This window comes from Manis pentadactyla, chromosome 14 (genome assembly GCF_030020395.1).
Source record: "Manis pentadactyla isolate mManPen7 chromosome 14, mManPen7.hap1, whole genome shotgun sequence".
NCBI classification, from domain to species: Eukaryota; Metazoa; Chordata; class Mammalia; order Pholidota; family Manidae; genus Manis; species Manis pentadactyla.
The window spans coordinates 56603488-56623532 of record NC_080032.1 but is presented as its reverse complement, the minus strand read 5'-3'; the positions used below and the strand labels follow the sequence as shown (position 1 = coordinate 56623532).

At 48.4% G+C, this 20045-nt stretch overlaps 1 protein-coding gene across 19 annotated transcripts in view; it reads right to left on the bottom strand.

Moving 5' to 3' along the window:
* MICAL3 (microtubule associated monooxygenase, calponin and LIM domain containing 3) overlaps positions 1-20045 on the bottom strand; it is a 210285-nt gene that overhangs the window by 7680 nt on the left and 182560 nt on the right. For 14 of the 19 annotated variants that reach the window (XR_008993621.1, XR_005034010.2, XM_036932453.2 and 11 more), the window contains 3 exons: positions 18828-18938; positions 17545-17638; positions 15524-15623 (listed from right to left, as the gene is read on the bottom strand). Coding sequence is in view for 17 of the 19 variants with exons in the window: in XM_036932453.2 (XP_036788348.2) it covers positions 15524-15623; positions 17545-17638; positions 18828-18938 (305 nt within the window). In the remaining 2 variants the exon portion in view is untranslated. Of the gene's footprint in view, positions 1-1377; positions 1444-13057; positions 13109-15523; positions 15624-17544; positions 17639-18827; positions 18939-20045 lie in introns of all 19 variants that reach the window. The other 5 variants (XM_036932464.2, XM_036932465.2, XM_036932469.2 and 2 more) reach the window with 3 other exon arrangements.

Here is a 20045-nt window from a genome sequence, read left to right as displayed (position 1 = left end):
CCAACAGTTAGTATAGAACTCCAGGCTGTTCACAGGCTTCCTGAAGCCCACCTGTGGGCACCAAGCGAAGAGGCACTGGACTGGGAAACCTTCTAAAGTGCTTTCTGTTTTATGAGCCACTTGGTTGGAATTTCTACCCCAGTGAAGACATAGGGCACACACCATCCAGTGGGACGCTGCTCACGGCCTCCCTGTGCTCTCCCCACTGGCACTCTGTGCACAGACAACTCTCTGCGGGTCTGTTTGCTTGACAAGCACTAGGACCAAGCCAGGTACTCTGTCAACAGGGCCGCACTCGGGCGAGGCAGACGAGTCGCACTCACGTGAGCAGGGTCTGTGTGCGGCCCTGAGCACGTGCGGCCATGCTCCCAGGTGAGGCCCTGCCTTCGTCCTACTCTGAAGGGTGGAAGCTCCCACCTGGGCAGCCAGGCCTGCTGCTGTGGAGTGTGAGCCGGGGCATCTGTGGGCCCCAGCTCTCCTCACCCAACCCAACAGAGTCGGTCCTTTGGCTTTTCATGCAGCCCACGGCTCAGTTCCACGCATTCCGTTCTGAGCGTCTCTGCACAGTGTGCCCACGTGGCCATGGAGATGGAGTTCTGAGGCATGCAAGCTGCCCGGGTGGCGTCTTGCCCTCCTCCCCACCTCCCATGTGCAAGGACAGAAAATTCCATCAGGAGACATCTGAACACCACTCACGAGCTGTGCTAGAGACTTCACAGCTGATGAGCAAAGGCACAGGGCAGGGTGGGTGACAGATATGGGCACCATAGAGGGCAGGTAAGGCCAGTGAGGGCCAGTCACGGCCGCACTCCCCTCCCCTCCCCCATGCCTTTTCAAGGACGATCTATCACAACAGACTTCAAATCAGACAAACTAAAAACTAAACAAAACAAAACCACACCCACACTCAGCAAGACACAGGGTAGAGAAATCTGCTTTTAGCGGTTGTTTTGGAAAAGAATTTGAGAGGCGTTTGTTGCAGATCAGTCCTTCTAAGGGCAGTATTCCTCGACTAGGCCGTACAAGTCGCTGCCTTGCAGAGGGGAGGGTCCCCGCCTGTGTCCGTGGTCCCTCTACCTGCTGCATTTGAGACCAAAAGGCTCAAGCACAAATGGAGGTGCAGAAGCCTGGCGCGCCCGGCCGCAGCCTGTAAGGTCCGTGCCTCGAGGCTCTCTGGCTTCACTCCAAACCCCGGTCCTCCCCTGAGACAGTCAAAGGGATACTGTACTTTTTAAGAAACTGCCACATACTGGTGGAATTTTGTAATGGGCTACATCAAATGTCGAAGTGGGAAAGAGAACTAGCTGGGGTTCTGTCCCTGTCGGACAAGTGTCGCTATGGCCCCTGAGAGGTGGTGGAGGACGCGGGTTACGTTACCTTCCTGGACACAGCACGGGCAGAAGGAGAGAGGTCTACGCCGTGGAGTCCCGCCACTGGGCTCGACTTCAAAAGGGACCAAACAAGTAGGAGGAGGAGACGAAGGAAAACAAAAAGGAAGAGGAGGAGGAGGAGTTTGGAAGTGGAGAGGGAAAGGAAGAGGTGAATAAAAAACAAGCAGAGGACAAAAAGCATAAAAAGTGAGAAAGGAACAACAGGAGGAAAGGAAAAAAATACAAGAAATGGAAAAGCAGAAACAAGGGAAACAAAGTCTACAAATGAATTAAGTCCTTTTTTTCAGCACAGAAACTGAACCAGGCAGACCCAGGCATGGGGCGACAGTCCCTGACAGGGGCGTGTCCTGTACAGGAATGAGTGGTCCCTGCCCCTGGGTGGGCAGGCAGGCCGCCTGTGAAGTCAGTGGGTCTGCTTCCTCTGCTCCTTCCTGGGAGGGCAGTGACGCTGGGCTGTCACCACATGGGGCCTTTTGGACTTTGGGTGTCGGGCTCCCTCCTCAGAAATGCCCAGTGTGCCTGGACAGCGCTGCCCGAGACCGTGTCCAATATGCAGCCTCTGCTGCTGGGTGTGCAGGTGGCAAACCCACAGGAAGCATTCTAAGCTGTCACCACAGACACATGCGCTCCAGGTAAAACAAACTGTGGGTAAGCCTGCCCGCAGAAGGAAGCTGCGAGTCTACAGAGGAAGTGCCTGCTCGTGTTGTGGGCTTTCAGGGCTCTGGCGCCAGCAGCGCTGTGAATCCTGAGCCAGAACGTGCTGGGGGAGACTTATCCACACAGAAGCAACTTTCACCAGTCCACGGCACGATGCCCCACATGCCCAGGAGAGCCAACTGTGCCCTTTCCTTCTGCCCCACCCTTCTCCACAGAGGGGGCCAATGCCACAACCGGGGAAGGCGGTCACACTTCGGACCATAAGACCAAAAAGGGGGTGAGCTGACAGGACATACCAAAAACTCACAGTTACAATGCTGTTAAGAGTCGTGGACGGGACGACTGAGAGATGACAATGTGCAGAGAGGCATCTCTATGATGCAGGGAGACCTGACAGTTACTCCAGGAAGAGGAAGAGGAGCTCAGCAAGGGACCATCACAGAGCCACAGGGCACACACAGGGGACACTGAGCCGGAAGGGGCAGCTTGGGACAGGGAGGTTTTATAATTGGAACAGGGTTTGAGAAATAATCCTGTTTTAGTCAACAGAAGGGCCAAACAAATAAGCTACTGGCTGAGAGGCCCTTCTACTTTGCAAAAACAGCACACCTCTTTCTCTGAAGCCCTCGCAGCACCCCCACAGCTTGTGCAAGTGATTCTGACATCAGGTGTAATTTCAATACTGCAGCCCGAGACTGTGTGTGCATGTGCAATGCTGATCCTGCCCAGAGTTCAAAACAGAGATGACAGTGACCACCTGATGTGCCGGGGCAGGGGAGAAGGGTTCGTTCCCTAAAAAATACACCCTGCTTATAGCTGATCCACATTCAGCCTTCTTTGTTTCAAGGTGCAGTTGGTGCTGGTGCCCAGAATACCTGCATAAACCCCACAAACCACGATGTCTGTGAACAATCTCTGCCACTTCCTTGGACTGAAGTTAGGTGCATATGCTGTGGTGCAGTGTTAAATGTCCACATTCATTAGCAAGGGACAGTGACATGATACACAATCAACACACATCCAGAGTAACAAAGTCAGTGTCTGCACATGTGCTTTCTGCATATCACAAAATACAGCTTTTAGCTCCTTTTATATAGACCACATCCTCATATACCCTTTCTAGTACAGAAGACAATATGAGATAACAGAATATTCAGAACAGGAATTAGGAAATGAAATTAGAAAAGGGGGCATTAGGTAAATCAAGTGTTCTTTTAAGTTTCACAGGCTGCTGGCAGCCCGAACTGGCCAGAAGGGCCGCCCCCCGGCAGGTGGCGGGGGGCTCAGGCTTGCGCCTCTCTTCTTCAGACTTTTGCTGCGTGCACCAAACTTCCGTATGTACGTACATTTGTAATCAGGAAAAAATTTCCAGTAAGTACTGCCATAAACAAAAGAAACTGAGGGGAAAACTGACCCAACAAGTGGAGCGCCTCCCAGACTTGAACCTGAAATGGGCGATGGGCACAGAGACACAGATTCTGAGTGTAGTTTCCTTGCCTTTTTAGGACATGTGAGAAATAGATTATTTGGTTCACTAGTTCTAAGGACAAAGATGTCAAGCTATGGAAATAGAAGCTTTTTTTTTTGAGAGGGCATCTCTCATAGAAATAGAAGCTTTTTAAATTTGTTTTTCTAATGCCAGGGTGGGGTCTGGTCCCGGTTGACGGTCTGCACTTTCATGCTGGACGGCTGCCTGCCTCCAGCCTTCTGCAAAAGACTTGCCCATCTTTTTGCCTTGGCAGCACACTGAGTCTCTTCCTCTGAAGCAGTGCTCCCTCTGAGATGTGACCACTGCCGCTGGTCTCCAGAGCCCCCACCTGACATGTGGGGGCAGGTGACATGGGTCAGCCACTTTTTTTTCTTTTTCTAATTACAAAGCAAATATCTTTGTATTTTCCTGCTGGGTCAGAAATACAAGGAGACCTGGACAAATCCACCAATCACTGTGAATATTTTAGCTTATCCCTCTTACAAATTGCTATATCAAACATACAAAAATTCAGTAATAATATAATTGAGTAATTCAGAAAATTGAGCTATGAAAGTTATAAGATTACTCCTATACAACCACTGAGTATATACAGAATGTAGACTATATATATATGTATACATATATATATTTTTTGGTATCATTAATGTATTATTACTTAAACGACATTATGGTTACTAGACTCCTCCTATTATCAAGTCCCCCCCCACATACCCCATTACAGTCACTGTCCGTCACCATAGTAAGATGCTATAGAATCATTACTTGTCTTCTCTGTGTTATACTGCCTTCCCCGTGCCCCACCTACATTATGTGTGCTAATTGTAATGCCCCTTTTCCCCCCTTATCCCTCCCTTCTCACCCACCCTCCCCAGTCTCTTTCCCTTTGGTAACTGTTAGTCCATTCTTGGGTTCTGTGAGTCTGCTGCTGTTTTGTTCCTTCAGTTTTTTCTTTGTTCTTATACTCCACAGGAGTGAAATCATTTGATACTTGTCTTTCTCCGCCTGTCAGCCACTTTTGAGAAACAACTGAGTATCATCGTACAGGAAAGCACATTTCATCCTATTCTAGCATCACACATGTTTTATAGTTTTATAAACTTTCCCACCAATTCTTTCATCTGATCCTTACACTGGCCCAGGTGGCCACATGGACAGGCATTAGCTCATTAGAAAATAGTTTCGAATGAGGGATCTGAGGCTGAAACAGGTTGAATGTGGCACAGCCTGGCTCAAACCAAAGCTTCCTATTCCATTCCAAACTAAGAATCTGTACTCTTTAAGGTCTAGCAAGGCCCAGCAAATCTAACAAACAGATCTAACAGCTACTGGAAACAGCTCAAAGAGTGGCATCACACACAGACCCTCCTCAGAAAGCTGACCTGGAGGGGTGTACCGCCCTCCCCCATTCATCCACAGAGGCCCAGAGAGGAGATGTATGGGCCTGGACCCAGGGCCTGCCTTCCTAGGTGGGGTGCCCTCCACACTACTACTCTGCTGACACGCAGGGTGCCTGCCCTAGGCTCAGCCTCTAATGTGGCCCAGAACCCAGCAGGCCATGGGGCAGCTGGCAGTGGGGGGAGTGAACAGTCCTGGGGCAACTCCCCTCTTCCCTACAGTTGTCTTTCCTGTTTTTCTATCTTTCTCTACCTCCTCATAAAGACCCTGTCTGTCCAGGACACAGCACCTCAAAGCATGGCATCCTCCCCTCCCAGCCTAGCAAACTGAATGAAATGTTAGGAGAGATGGAAACCTACTAACCAGCCAAGAAGGCACCAGCTAAGATGTTCACCTGGAATGCAGACAAACCCTACTCCAGCCCTTCTGGTAGTGAAAACCCCAAGGTCTGCCTGATCCTGAGACCGAGGAGGGGTAGAGAAGGGTTGGTGCCTTTCTTATAAGGAGAGGTGAATCAGAAATGAGAAAGGAAAAATCACTATGGACACCACAGAAATACAAAGAATTATTAGAGAATACTTTGAAAAATTATATGCTAACAAACTGGATAACCTAGAAGAAATAGACAACTTCCTAGAAAAATACAACCTTCCAAGGCTGACCCAGGAAGAAACAGAAAATCTGAACAGATCAATTACCAGCAGTGAAATTGAACTAGTAATCAAAAAACTACCAAAGAACAAAACTCCTGGACCAGATGGCTTCACTGCTGAATTTTATCAAACATTTAGTGAAGACCTAATACCCATCCTCCTTAAAGTTTTCCAAAAAGTAGAAGAAGAGGGAATACTTCCAAACTCATTCTACAAGGCCAGCATCACCCCAATACCAAAACCAGGAAAAGATACACAAAAAAGAAAATTACAGACCAATATCCCTGATGAACATAGATGCAAAAATACTCAACAAAATATTAGCAAACCAAATTCAAAAATACACCAAAAAGATCATTCATCATGATCAAGTAGGATTTATTCCAGGGATGCAAGGATGGTACAATATTAGAAAATTCATCAACATCATCCACCACATCAACATAATGAAGGACAAAAACCACACGATCATCTTCACATATATGCTGATAAAGCATTCGAGAAAATTCAACATTCATTCATGATAAAAGCTCTCAACAAAATGGGTACAGAGGGCAAGTACCTCAACATAATAAACGCCACATATGACAAACCCAAAGCCAACATCATACTTAACAGCGAGAAGCTGAATGCTTTTCCTTTAAGATCGGAAACAAGACAAGGATGCCCACTCTCCCCACTTTTATTCAACATAGTTCTGGAGGTCCTTGCCATGGCAATCAGACAAAACAAAGAAATAAAAGGCACTCAGATTGGTAAGTAAGAAGTTAAACTGTTACTGTTTGCAGATGACATGATATTGTACATAAAAAACCCTAAAGAATCCACTCCAAGACTACTAGATCTAGTATCTGAATTCAGCAAAATTGCAGGATACAAAATTAATATACAGAAATCTGTTGCTTTCCTATGCACTAACAATGAACTAGCAGAAAGAGAAATCATGAAAACAATTCTATTCGCAATTGCATCAAAAAGAATCAAATACCTAGGAATAAACCTAACCAAGGAAGTGAAAGACCTATACTCTGAAAACTACAAGAAACTCTTAAGAGAAATTAAAGAAGATACCAATAAATGGAAACACATCGTGTGTTCATGGACTGGAAGAATTAATATTGTCAAAATGGCCATCCTGCCTAAAGCAATCTACAGATTAAATGCAATTCCTATCACAATACCAAAAGCATTCTTCAACAAACTAGAGCAAATAGTTCTAAAATTCATATGGAACTACAAAAGACCCCGCATAGCCAAAGCAATCCTGAGAAGGAAGAATAAAGCTGGGGGGATTATGCACCTCAACTTCAAGCTCTACTACAAAGCCACAGTTATCTAGACAATTTGGTACTGGAACAAGAACAGAGCCACAGACCAGTGGAACAGACTAGAGAGCCCAGATATAAACTGAACCATATATGGCCAATTAATATACAATAAAGGAGCCATGGACATACAATGGGGAAATGACAGCTCTTCAACAGTTGGTGTTGGCAAAACTGGACAGCTACATGCAAGAGAATGAAACTGGATTATTGTCTAACCGCATACACAAAGTAAACTTGGAATGGATCAAAGACTTTAATGTAAGTCATGAAACCATAAAACTCTTAAAAGAAAACATAGGCAAAAACCTCTTGAATACAAACATGAGCAACTTCTTACTTAACGCATCTCCTTGAGCAAGGGAAACAAAAGCAAAAATGAACACATGGGACTACATCAAACTAAAAAGCTTCTGTACAGCAAAGGACACCATCAACAGAACAAAAAGGTATCCTTCAGTGTTGGAGAATATATTCATAAATGACATATCCGACAAGGGGTTAACATCCAAAATATATAAAGAACTCACACACCTCAACACCCATAAAAAGCAAATAATCCGATTAAAAAATGGGCAGAGGATATGAACAGACTTCTCTGAAGAAGAAATTCAGATGGCCAACAGGCACATGAAAAGATGCTCCACATCACTAATTATCAGAGAAATGAAAATAAAGACCACAATGAGATATCATCTCACACAAGTAAGGATGGCCAACACAGAAAAGACTAAGAACAACAAATGCTGGCGAGGATGCGGAGAAAGGGGAACCCTTCTAAACTGTTGGTGGGAATGTAAACTAGTTCAATCACTGTGGAAAGCAATATGGAGGTTCCTCAAAAAGCTCAAAATAGAAATACCATTTGACCCAGGAATTCCACTCCTAGGAATTTACCCTAAGAATGCAGGATCCCAGTTTGAAAAAGACAGATGCACCCCTATGTTTATCGCAGCACTATTTACAGTAGCCACGATATGAAGCAACCTAAGTGTCCATCAGTAGATGAATGGATAAAGAAGATGTGGTACATATACACAATGGAATACTATTCAGCCATAAGAAACAAATCCTACCATTTGCAACAACATGGATGGAGCTGGAGGACATTATCCTCAGTGAAAAAGCCAAATGGAGAAAGACAAGTGCCAAATGATTTCCTTCATTTGTGGAGTATAACAATGAAGCAAAACTGAAGGAACAAAACAGCAGCAGACTCACAGACTCCAAGAAGGGATTAGTAGTTACCAAAGGGGAGGGGTGTGGGAGGGCGGGTGGGCAGGGAGGGAGAAAGGGACTGAGGGGTATTACATCTAGTACACACGGTGTGGGGTAGGGGTCATGGGGAAAACAGTATAGCACAGAGAAGGCACATAGTGATTCTGTGGAATCTTACTCCACTGATGGACAGTGACTGCAGTGGGATATGGGGTGGACTCACTAATATGGGTGAATGTAGAACCACATTGTTTTTTCATGTGAAACCTTTTTTAAATTTTATTTTTATTTTTATTTTTTATTAAGGTATTATTGATATACACTCTTATGAAGGAGAGGTGAGGATGTGGTCATAAACCTGGCTGGGGCCAAGACCAAGGTCCCCAGGGACAATGCAGCCATGATAAGCATCAGCCAGAGGCTCTGTGTCTCCAATCCAGTCATTCAATTCTGCCTGGTATATTTAACCCATTGGCTTATACACTGGTGCAAAATAGAAAACAATCAGGAAAACCTTAAAAGGACAATGTAAGAGACATTGAAATTATATGGGAAATGTTTTGTGGGCCACCTCTGATGTACCAGGCACTGTGCTAGCTACCATCAGCCCCATCTTCTTTAAGAGTCCAAGAAGGACAAATTCCCTCGTTGGAACCAAAAGCTGAGGGTGGCTGCAACAGAAAAGCAATTTGGTGGCCTAGCCTCAAAGCTGCTCTGATGTGAAAGCAGCCTAGGGATCTGTCTGTCTACTGCATTTGTCTCTTCCTGTTCTGCAGGCTCCTGGGTCCCTCTATTGGAGAAAGAACCCTACTAAAGACTTAAAGCGGGATAGTCCGGACAGCCAGTGCTGGCAGACCTGGTGCCTGTGAAGGAGACAGCTAGATTCCACAAGTGCCAGCCCAGACACTGTGTTTCTGCATGGGGACACTGACTGTGTCTTAGAATGTCATAGCCTCATACTATATATTAGAAATGTTATGAGGAAAATGGGCTTTTATGAGCCCAGCTGCCATTTATAACTGCATTTCCACATGAAAACATGGAGTTAAAACAATTATCTCACGAACATAGAGTATCAACCTTTTATAGGCTCAAAATCGCCTCTCCTTTCCTTTTGATAGAGCAAAGCTGGTTTCCTGTACAAAAACCTGTAAAGTCTCCCAGGGTTAGATCATTTCCCTTCCAGCTGTGTAGTTTCGGGAGAACCCACAGAAAGGAGGAGATTCCTTCTGACTGTGACTTCCTTCTGGCCTCTGGACAACCAGCCCCAAGGTGTCATGGATGGAAAGAGGCACGCTTGCTTCTCAGCTGTGTTTCCAGGTCCCACTTTCCTGCTCCAGAACCTTCCGTCCAGTCTCTGGGGGCCAGCCTTGCTCAGCCTTCATCTTGCCTAGGGTGGACCCTCATCTGTCACACTTGTATTTAGCAGTAATGCCACTAGATTTACTGATAACTGTTACCCAGCTGATAAAATGACCCAGCATTGCACAAATACCTTTTTACTCAATTCATGGCACAAACATTACCAGAATTTTGTTCATCTTTTCCTAAGAAAGATGCCCAAGTTCAATGTACCAGACTGGATTTGTAGGAAGCCACATAACTAAGGATTGGGAGAATTTCTTGGTGGTTCAAGGTATAAGGAATGGGGCTTTCATTGATTGTCCTTCTGTGTTGTTCAGTATGTCGCCTGAAGCAAGGGAAGATTGGCTAAATGCTTTGTTGACTAAGATTCTACTCAACTGTCGTCAGGAAACCTGTGTGCTCAGCATCACTGCCAAGCCCAATGTGAGGTGGCCTCTGTTCCGCAGGCCGTGGGGTCTGTCCCAAAGCCAGGGGCACTGACCACACCACAGCCTTAGTGGAAACCCTGGAGCTGGTCTGTGATGCTGCAGTGGTGAGCATCAAGAAAGGGGGCGAGGCTTCTGGTGTGACAGGCCCAGTAGGCCCAGCCTACATACATGCCAGAGGGCCGGGGAGATGCCATGTACAGTGAGTCTCTAAACTGGGGGAAATGAAGACACCCTGCCCCCTCCCAAAAAAGAGAGCAAAATAAAAAAAAAAGCATGTAACAATAGAGATCCAACACACAAGCATACATGAGAAATGCTGGGAAATCCCAAGGAAGTATTAAAGTCCTTAAGCAAAAGCAGAGTCAGGCTAATGCTCAGACCAAACAGATGAGCCCCAAATCTACCACCATCAAATTATGGGAAGCAAGCAGAACAGGAGTGGTCTGGGCCTCCTACCCCAACACAGAGGAAAACCACTTTCCAGGCCTTTCTGTTACATTTCTGTACCACTCACGTTCTTTCCATTTCCCTTTGAGACATCAGGAGGAGAGGTTTTGGAAACTAGAAATTAGGTTATTTTTAATCGAAGTTCTTCTCAAGAGATATGGGTTTATCTAATGACTTCCAGTCACCTATCTGTTTTGGTGCAACAAAATGTGGGGGCAGGGCAGGGAGAGCCCGTGCAGTGTCCTGGGGGGATGAGGGCCCCTGGAGACACTTCCTTTCTGGCCTGACACCCATTATATGTCCTTCTAATGGGTTCTTTTGAAATCACTGTGTTCAGCCACGGGGAGAAGGGATCTTTATTCTTTACAGTCTGTCGCCCAGAGAGACTTCTAATACAGGTGTGGTGCATTTAAGCAGTTAGCTGAGAGCCAGCTGCCCCCGCTGAGGCAGTACAGTGCTACGGGCAGGGACCTGGGGGGTTCCCAATGCCTCAGCACTGCCCAGAGCTTCGCTCCACCCCAGGAGGAAAGGGACAGGTGCTGGGGCCCGGTGCTGGGATTTCCATGGGGCCTTTTGGGGATGCAAGAGTAGAGAAACAACCAGACTCTATGTTTTAGGCTCCAGACTTCAGAAGGGTAGTTTCTTCCCCCAAATAATGAATTTTGCCTGATGCTTCAAGAATGAAACACCAGTAGAAGCTGAAAAAGGCAGTAATTCCGCAGCAATGATTCCCCCAGAGCTTGCCAGAAACAGGGCCAGAGGACCCTGCTCTTTGCCTGGGCTACAAGGGACTCCCCTCAGGACGGATGTTTCTTTCGTACTTCACTGGTAGGGCAGCAGCCTTTGTGTGGGCAGAAGAGCCCATGAGAGAAGTCTAAATCCCAACAACAAGCATTAATGGGCTGACAGAAGAGGAAGTCATGAGTGGTGAGAACCAAGCAGCAGGGGTTACGAGGCATCTGATGGAATATTTGATAACTCAGAAGTCACACTGAGTTTCCTTTTTCTACTTATTTCATGTTCCCCTGGAATTTGTTGGAATCCTCAATCTGAAAGGCTAGTAGCTGGAGATCAGGTACACGGACATAAAAACAGTCAACTATATTTGATCGCTCAAGCGATAGGGGTAAAGAAAACAAACTTAGACATACGAGGTAATTGGTGTGGCTACAGTATCTTGAGCTGAGAGGGAAGGGTGAATATAATCTTGAAAAAATGTGTTTTGACAGTTCCTTCAAAGGAATTTTGAATTAAAAAACTCTTTCACATATTGAGATTCATCTAGAATTGGCATACACAGTAGCAGGGAGAGTCAGAGGAGGCGGGAAAAAGTCAAGGACATTAAATGGGACAGGATTTGTTAGCTGGAATGTCAGCATCAGCCCTTTCACAGCATCAGTGGCATGGATGTGGAAGCTCTGGAGGGAGCTGCAGGGGTCAGGGGTCAGAGAGCAGAGAGCAGCAACAGCCCAGAGGACAAGAGCCCACCTCCTCATCGGCAGAGACTCCCTGACAACAGGCGCTGTGGAAATCCAGAATTAACTCTTTGGTTTTTAAATGAATGGACCAAGAAGTGACCCTTGGGAAAGGATGGGATTAGGGTAAAAAAAACGACAGAGAATAATCTTTGCCAGCTCGTTTTAAGACCACTTCTAGGCAAGGAGCATGTGAGAGGAGGTGAGAGCGTCTGCTGCCTGGCCAAGGATGCAGGGCTTCCGAGGGGCCGGAGGGCCCCTGGTCAGCTCGGGGCGGCTGCGTGGCACTCCTGCTGACAGGGCGGTGGCCTTCCAGGAGAAAAGCTGCCCAGAGTCTAGAACTGAGACTAACAGATGGGCTAAACAGCAAGACTTCAAAGATGGTGAATTCCTTCCAGGCGGTGGTTCTTCTGATTTAGAGGGCTTGAGAATCACCTGGAGGGCTGGCAAGACACAGATAACCAGGCCTCACCTCCACAGCTTCTATCTAGAGGGTCTGGGTGGGGCTTGAGGAGGGGCACTTCCAACAACTCCCAGAAGACGATGCCGGCGCTGCTGATCAGGACACCCTGCTTCGAGAACTACCGCCTCCGCAAGGAGGGAGGGCCACTGCCGTTGGCATCTGTTGGCGTGGCCTCAAGTTTGGCAACTGGCTGGCAGCCTCACTGAGGCTTTCCTGCACACCGGATCTTCCTTGGGACCCATGGGCCCTAAATGGCTAAGGCTGAGTTCCTCACATGCTGTGTGCTGAGTGTGGTTGGCAGTGACCTTCCTGATGGGTGTGACCCCTGCAAGTTGTGAGGAATGGGATTTGGGCAGCGGTCATGTTGGAGTGAGTTTTAATGCACGCACGTGCATGTGAGTGTGTGTGCAAATGTGTGTGTGTGCACGTGTGTTGCTGCTGTCAAATACCAAACAGTGTCAGAGGGACCAGGACGCAGATGCAAGGCTGATGGGTTGAGGTAGGTGAACTTTCATTACAAAAAATTAAAATATGCCAGGCAGCAAAAATCCCGAATCATCCTAGAGTATGTATGGGCAGTGGGGGCATCTGCCACTCTGCTCCTTTATGAGCTGGAAAATGGCCTGTGCTTTAGCCATTTGGTTATCAGCTTGATTTCCTCTTGCTGTTTGTGAGCAGGGGCTGGGAACGCGGGTAGGGAAAGGGTGCTAGCAGGGTTAGTGTCAGCGACAGACGCTGCTATACATACCACCCAGGTGCAAGTCGACGAGGTCACTGTAATAAGACTCTCCCCAATAGTCTACAACAAGGAATCGGTGAAGACAGAGTTACTGGACCAGACAACCTCCTGTTGCCCCCGTACCCAAAGCAATCCAAGGCAAAGAGCTAAGGAACACACAGAGGTGCAGTGAGAGGGCCGAGAGCAGCAGCCGGAAGCATGCATCTGCGTCAGTGCATTGCACACATGCTGTGGCTGTGCACTTCTTGGCGGTGGGACGCAGGTGACAAAACCACAGGTGACAGAGTTAACTGCCAGTCAAACGTGATTTCTCTTTATGCCGCTGATCAGTTAGGATGGGCCTTGGCTTTGTCGGGAACCCTGACCATGCTGGGACCAGACTTATCTAAGTTAAAAAAAAATTCAAGGGGTTAGTTCCTGAATATTATAAGCCCCAGGCTGGAGAGCTGAAGGTAAGACATGAATACTCTAAAAAGCTCTGCAAGAACACCATCCCTTAGGTTTAAAGGCAGCGAGGGAAATTCACATGTGGCCTCCAGAGGGTCTGTCAGACCCCTTGCAGAACCACTTTTGCTGCCACAGGTCTGAGGAGATCCTGTTTCTTCTGAGGTAAGCCCCACCCTCAGCCAGCTTTCTCTTTAAAGGCGGGAAATGAGCTCTGGCCACCTGCTCAAGGCTCTTGGAGGTCTGCTGGCCACAGGCACCAAGCCCTTAGAAGAGATGTGCTATCCGGCAAGATGTCACGTGCTTCATTTGCCTGAGATCCAGAACCTGGGCATGCCAAGGGCTGAGCCCGGGCCAGCGGCCCTTGTCCTCCCAGAACCATAAACAAATGCAGAGCACAAGTCAGCTGCTATCTGTTACCCCTCTCCTCCAAACCTAACCATCTGAATGCTGATCCTGGCCACCTTCTATTCCACATGAGGGTTTCCCCTTCCAGAACAGACACACCAGAAAGTAGAGTGGAATCCTGGAATGGTCTTTCAACTCATGCTCAAGGCTGATCCAGTGGTGTAAGTTTGAATCAGGGTTCCAAAAACAGAAAGGGCTCCCCAAGTGCTCCAGACCAGAAATCACTGTGTTGCCCTAGGCCTGAGGCCTCTGAACCTAACCCTTGCTGTCTGGATTTAATAGGAGCCTTAGACAATTTGAGATCAAGAGGCTGGCAGGTCTGTATTAGATCTCTTCTCTAGAAGGGCGGCTTGGCTAAGTCAGACCCCCTCAGAGCGCAAGGGTAGCTTGAGCCCATCAAGTGAGACAGAATGCAGGGGGCAGGCTGTCCATCCTCCAGAAAGGGGCTGACTGGCATTGCTGGAAGACTCCAGACTATTATGCTCAAGTGAGAGTCTTCTTAAGGGCTCAGCCAGGAGTTAACCAGGCTAACACAAGGAATGGGATGCAGCACAGGAGAGAAAGGAGTGCCACGTGCACACGTGGCCTCAAAGATGTTCCTACCTTGGCTTTGACAAAGGTCTCATGACAAAAGGTGAGCAAAGGGAAATGACGTGTCTGGAAATATCTTCTAATGGTCTGAGCTACTATATCCTGAGAGTTTCCCGAACACATCATGGGGAAATTTCCCTATGGAGCTACCAAAGCCAGTCTTTGAAAACAGGACAGGCAAGCATTTGGATAGAGGTGTTTTGCTTATGAGAGTTTGGACTAGGACAGTGGTTTCGAAGTGTTTTGAAACCCAGGGTTCTTCAAGTGGTACTCCAGGGGGCTCCTACTACCTGATTCACAAGTATTTTCAGTCATTTTAAACCCTTACATAAGACACACCATGTTCATATGCTGACTTTGAATGACCATCAGCACATTCGTTTGTGCGGCCAGGTCAGCTCGCTTCTGCGAGGCCCTCAGGACTGAGCTGTGAACGTGTTATGGAAGAGGAAATTTCACTCACTGATTTAATTCTGGCCTGTGAGTACAGTGCCCAGGTACAACTGTGCAACGGCGTCAGGAGGCCAGCCCCTTGAGGCAGCTCCTGCACATGCCCTGCAGGCAAGCGACACGCGTCCACCGCAGCACACCTAATTTCTGTGTTTACTGTGTGTTTGAAAGCTGCCATATGAGATCTCTTCTCTGTAAGGAACACGAACTGCTGTTGGGTCAGAGGCTTGACTATGAAAACAATTTTGACCTTCCATGTTAAGCTGCCCCATCTAGGTCATTTCCAGGTAAGTGGTTAAAAACTGTTACTATTCATAGCAAAGTTCTCTGTGTATCAGGATGTGCTCCATGCTGTGCTCCAGACGTGGCTGGGGTGCTGAGCCCCATGACCATTTGCAGTTTTCCCCTGTAACCTGTACTTTCAGTTTGTATATTAACATTTTAGAATATTTAGTTTGTTTTGATTTTAAATTTGAACTTATAATTTGGTTTCTAAAAAAGATTCTGCTGCTAAAAAACAAGTTTGAAAACCACTGACTTAGAAGAAATTCTGGTTGTATATGTTTAAGAAAATGTAAGTACCTCAACAACCAGAAAGAGGAATTTTGGCAAAATCCTATGCTAGTCCTCAATGGTACATTTTCTTTGACCTCTTGGCAGTCAGCAGCTTGAATAACATAGCCTGTTATAGAAATACAGAAGTGCTGTCATAGACTCCAACTGCATGGCAGCTGACAGATATACAGATGCTTTATGGAAACCATCAACCCTGGGGCCCACTGAAACTCCGAACCCGGGAGTGGGGGGCAGAATGCCTTCCTTGAGGACCTGTGCTGACTGTGAGATGCAGATGCATGCACCTGGTGAGTTGTTCTGGCCCTGGGTTGGGAGCTCACCCCTTACTCCCCACCTGGCAGAAGTAATTTGTGGGGAGGGTGAGAAGGAAGGCTGATAGGCACAGGCTCCCTCCGAGGTTGTCTGCAAGAACAGAAAGCAATGAGGCCACGCCCTGTGGGCTCCTCTGCTGGGCACTGGGCATCTCTGGTGGGCTCAGGCCAGCTCCCTCCAGGATTAACTGAGGAGGCCAAGTCACAGCGTGCAGGGCATGGGGCAAAACCAAGCAGCTTGGGGGCATCCTTCACTTGGAAGTTCAGGGCCCTTTCAGGTGACTCCCCTATCTCCACTCCTTGACACAGGACACAGGACGGGCGCCTGCCTTGAAGTCACACATCCCAGGCTTCTGGCTTATTGGCTGCTCAGTGGTTCAAGTTTCTGCCTTTCATTTGGTGACCCAGGCTTCAAGCAGTAAGTCAGCCTCAGATGGCACAAAACCAAGGCGTTCACATCCTCATCTCTTGCCCCCTCAACCCACCTCTTCTCCTGAAGGTCATCTCTAAGTCAACTGTTAAGCTGCAATTTCTAGGCCTTGAAGGGCCTGGAAAGGAGACTTACTTTTTGTCTGACTTCAATACCCTCCATGATAGCGTCTGTCCTGCAGAACCTCATGAATGTGTCTTGACAATGGGCACATACTGTGAGGTCAGCTTTCCAGCGGGATAGGGTGGCAGCAGCTTGCCATTCCTGGCTGCCTTGTATTGGTTCTTCAATTCACAGACAGTCTGCCAGCCAGGAGCTGAACCACCCGCCCCTCTGCCACCCTAGAATAGGAAGGGGCTACCTCAAAATTAGGACACTGTCTCTCTTCCTCCCCAGCCTGTGCACTCTCCTTAGACGGATGGAGGTTTCTCCATCCAGAGGCTGGACTGAGGCCTGTGGGCTCCTGAGAAAGCAGACATAGTCAACTCCATGCCTGGGTGGGGCCACAGTGGGAGTGGCTCAGTGGTTTCAAGGTCCTGAACCAACGGGGCTTCCTGGGCCCCTGGGACCAGGGACGGCTCAGGTACGTCCTTGCTTCCTCTGTGCCCAGCGGTGCTGGGCAGCGGGCATGTGCACTACGTCCCAGAGGTCTTGCCCAAGCGCAGGGATCTCCAGCCATTTGCTGGTGTCTACTCTGTGCTGGCTCATCACAGTCCCCTAGCCTGTCCACCTGCTCTGGAGTGATGGGCCTCTAGGAACACAGCCTAGGTTCGCCGTGGCAACCTGTGTGCTCCATGTACAGGAGGGGACGTGTCCTCTGTGCTCGGCAGCTTGGGCGGGACAGAGCCCCGAGGGCTAGCACAGGGGTGGCGGGGGGAGCAGGCGGGTGCCCCGCCGTGCAGTTCTGTGATGGCTCCTTGTGGTGGTCTCCCTCATTCCTGCTATTTTCTAGAGAAAATAGTGGGGAGGGGAAGGAGTAGAAGGAGAGCAGGTGGCCCAGGGCTTGCTGTCAGCAGACGAAGTGGGCCGGGATTCCCTCTACGGGTAGGTGGCAAGCCCTCAGACAGGGAGGAGAGCTTGTCTGGGCTTTGGGGCCATCTCAAACTGTTGTGCTTTCTTTTGCCTTTGCTTAACAGGGAGCCTCAAATCTCAGTGATGAAGGCACCCAGAGAGCTCCGCTGGAGAAAATGCTGAATTTCAGAGGAAGTAACGGAAAGCTAGCCTGCTGTGGGGTGGGGGGCCTTCCTTTAGGAACACACTCCTCACAGAGGACTCGCAGGCAGTACCTGCTTCACCGCGGAGTGCCTTCTCCACAGCGACCCCTCTCTCTTCCAGCTGCCTCTGCTTCTCCTCCACCTGCTCCAGCTGCCGTTGGATTATCTAAGAGAGGACAGAACAGTGTGAGCACCCAGTTTCCTCTCTCCCAGTTTTCAGGAGGACAACTAAACTGCACAAATGCTAAGAGGGAGAAAAACAAATTAGGTCAAAGGTCATAAAGGCTCCAGCAACGAGCATCATGTCCCACGTGTGGTGTGGAGACACCTCCATCGGGTCCTCAGGGCCCCGTGAACTGCACAGACCCGGGCGCATCTGGGGTCAGCCCCATAGCCCCAGGAGTATGTCCATGCAGCAAGCTGCCCTCCTGGGAGAGGCTGAGGATGTGGGCCCCAGGGGAAGGGTGGGAGTAGGGCCCCCCAGGGCCTTGCTGGTAGGGCGTCTGCCCAGTACTGGCAGGGGCTCTTGGAGAGCAGAAGGAAATCCCATCTCTAGGAAGTCTAGATGGAGCGACACCAGGATGTGCTCGGAACTGCAGTGAGGAGCTTCTGCCTGCTACATGGAGACTAACAATGCCACTTCCACTCAGAAGGACATTCAGCCCCAAAGCAGCAGTTAAGGACATATATCTATGGACATGTCACACAGAAAATGAAATGAAATCCAGGGGTCCAATCACTGCAGAGCATGTGGCCACAGCTCATGCACAAGAACAGGTCTGAGAGATTGGAGGTTTGCAAAACTTGCTGAAACAGGATTCAGAGGAGTAGCTTCACTGGTGTTTGGATTTGCTGTTACTATTTCTCATTGTACAGCTTTCGATTAGTATACTGTTTTTCACATACATTGTAATTTCATTAAAAAAAGCGTATTGTATTTAGATGTCTTTTAATACTTTGTATAAGGAAATTATTTTTTTCTTCTCGCCCAAAATCTGTGAGGCCTGAAGACAGGGCCTAATATCTCTGATCTCTAAATCCCAGGCCTCTAAGAGGCTGACAGGTAGGCTGTTTCTTGCCAACAGTTCCTACAGCTGGGACTCATTGACTTTACAGTGATCATTTCAGAGCAAGGAATTTAGGAAGCACAAAGCTTGGCAATTCCCTTCCTACCAATAACTCCACAAAAATGAGGCCTCTGTAGTTGTATCAAGCCAGAAGTGTGAGACCTGAGACTGTCCTCTCAGAGACTGGGCACAGCTGTGTGCCTCTGCTCTCCCTCTCCACCCACTCGCTGGGGGCAGGACAGTGGGCTGGACAGTGGTGCCCCTTCCCGTGCTGAGCTGTCGCTTTACCTGAGCTCGGTGCAGTCGTTTCAGCTCCTCTTGCTTGGCCTGTCTCCAAGCAGCCTTCTGCACACGCCGAGTCAGCTTGGCGTTCAGTTCTTCCTCTGTGTATGTTCTTGGCTAGAAAGAATGAGAGCACAGGCCTGAGAGGTTTGGGTGCTGGGCACACAGGCCTGAGAGGTTTGGGTGCTGGCTGGCAGGGGCAGAGAGGGCACTGTCCCCTGCACAGAACCATCTTTCCACAGAGCACCCGCAGGTTAGATGGGGGGCGTGGGGTATGTGCAGACTCCTGGCTGCAGCTCAGCCAGACGTTTTGTGAGCACCTGTCTCTACTGCAGTCGCATAGGGTCCACCTGGAGTCTACAAGGGAGATATGCCCTCACTGTGACAGGGACAAGAGGCTGAGTGGGGACATATGCTCCTTTGTCAATGAGATCACCTGTTTCTTGTGAGGATATCTGCTCTTTTTACTACTTTAAGGGGATAAAAATATGGCACAGTGCTTCCCCAAGCCTCCTCCTGCTTCTACGAGGCTTACAAGGAAAGGAAAAAGAAAAATCATGATCCTTTTATTTTCTTGTTTGGTATCAAAAGCCACTTTCTTCAGATGAGTGATGTTTATAAGGTATTTTTAAGAAGTAACATCTGAAGTAGAGAAAAGAGGGATGCTTCTATTTTAAATCTAAGTTAATCCGCATCTAATACAGTTGAGGAAGGAACTCAGAGGGGACTCTGGACTGACAGTGGTCTGCGTGGGCGGCTGCTGGGAGGGAGGGAGGCTGGCAGGACTGACTGAGCAGCGCCATCAAGACTCGAGTAGGAGACTAGGCAAACCCAGTGTGACCCCGGTGGCACATGTGGCCTTAAGGGTCCAGGAAGTATCTAATGCCTTGAATCATACTGGACAACCACTGAGAGGCAAATGCTAGGGGTCGCCTCTATTCATAACACCTTCCTTATTGGCTACAAAACAGTAAGAGGAGGGGATGTTGACAGACTTATAAGGAGACTTGCAAACTTGACTCAGATTCCTCTTTACTCTAATAGCTCCAGTCATGCAGAGGCCAACTGAGCAGGTGGTCCTTTGAACTGGCAGTGCTGTTTTGGTGCCCTGAACATTTCTCATTGCAGATCACAGAGCTGAGGGCATGCGAGCACCCCATTCCTGCAGTGCCCGGACCCAAAGGGCAGGCCTGGCTCCCACAGGTACCTGGAGCGAGATTACCA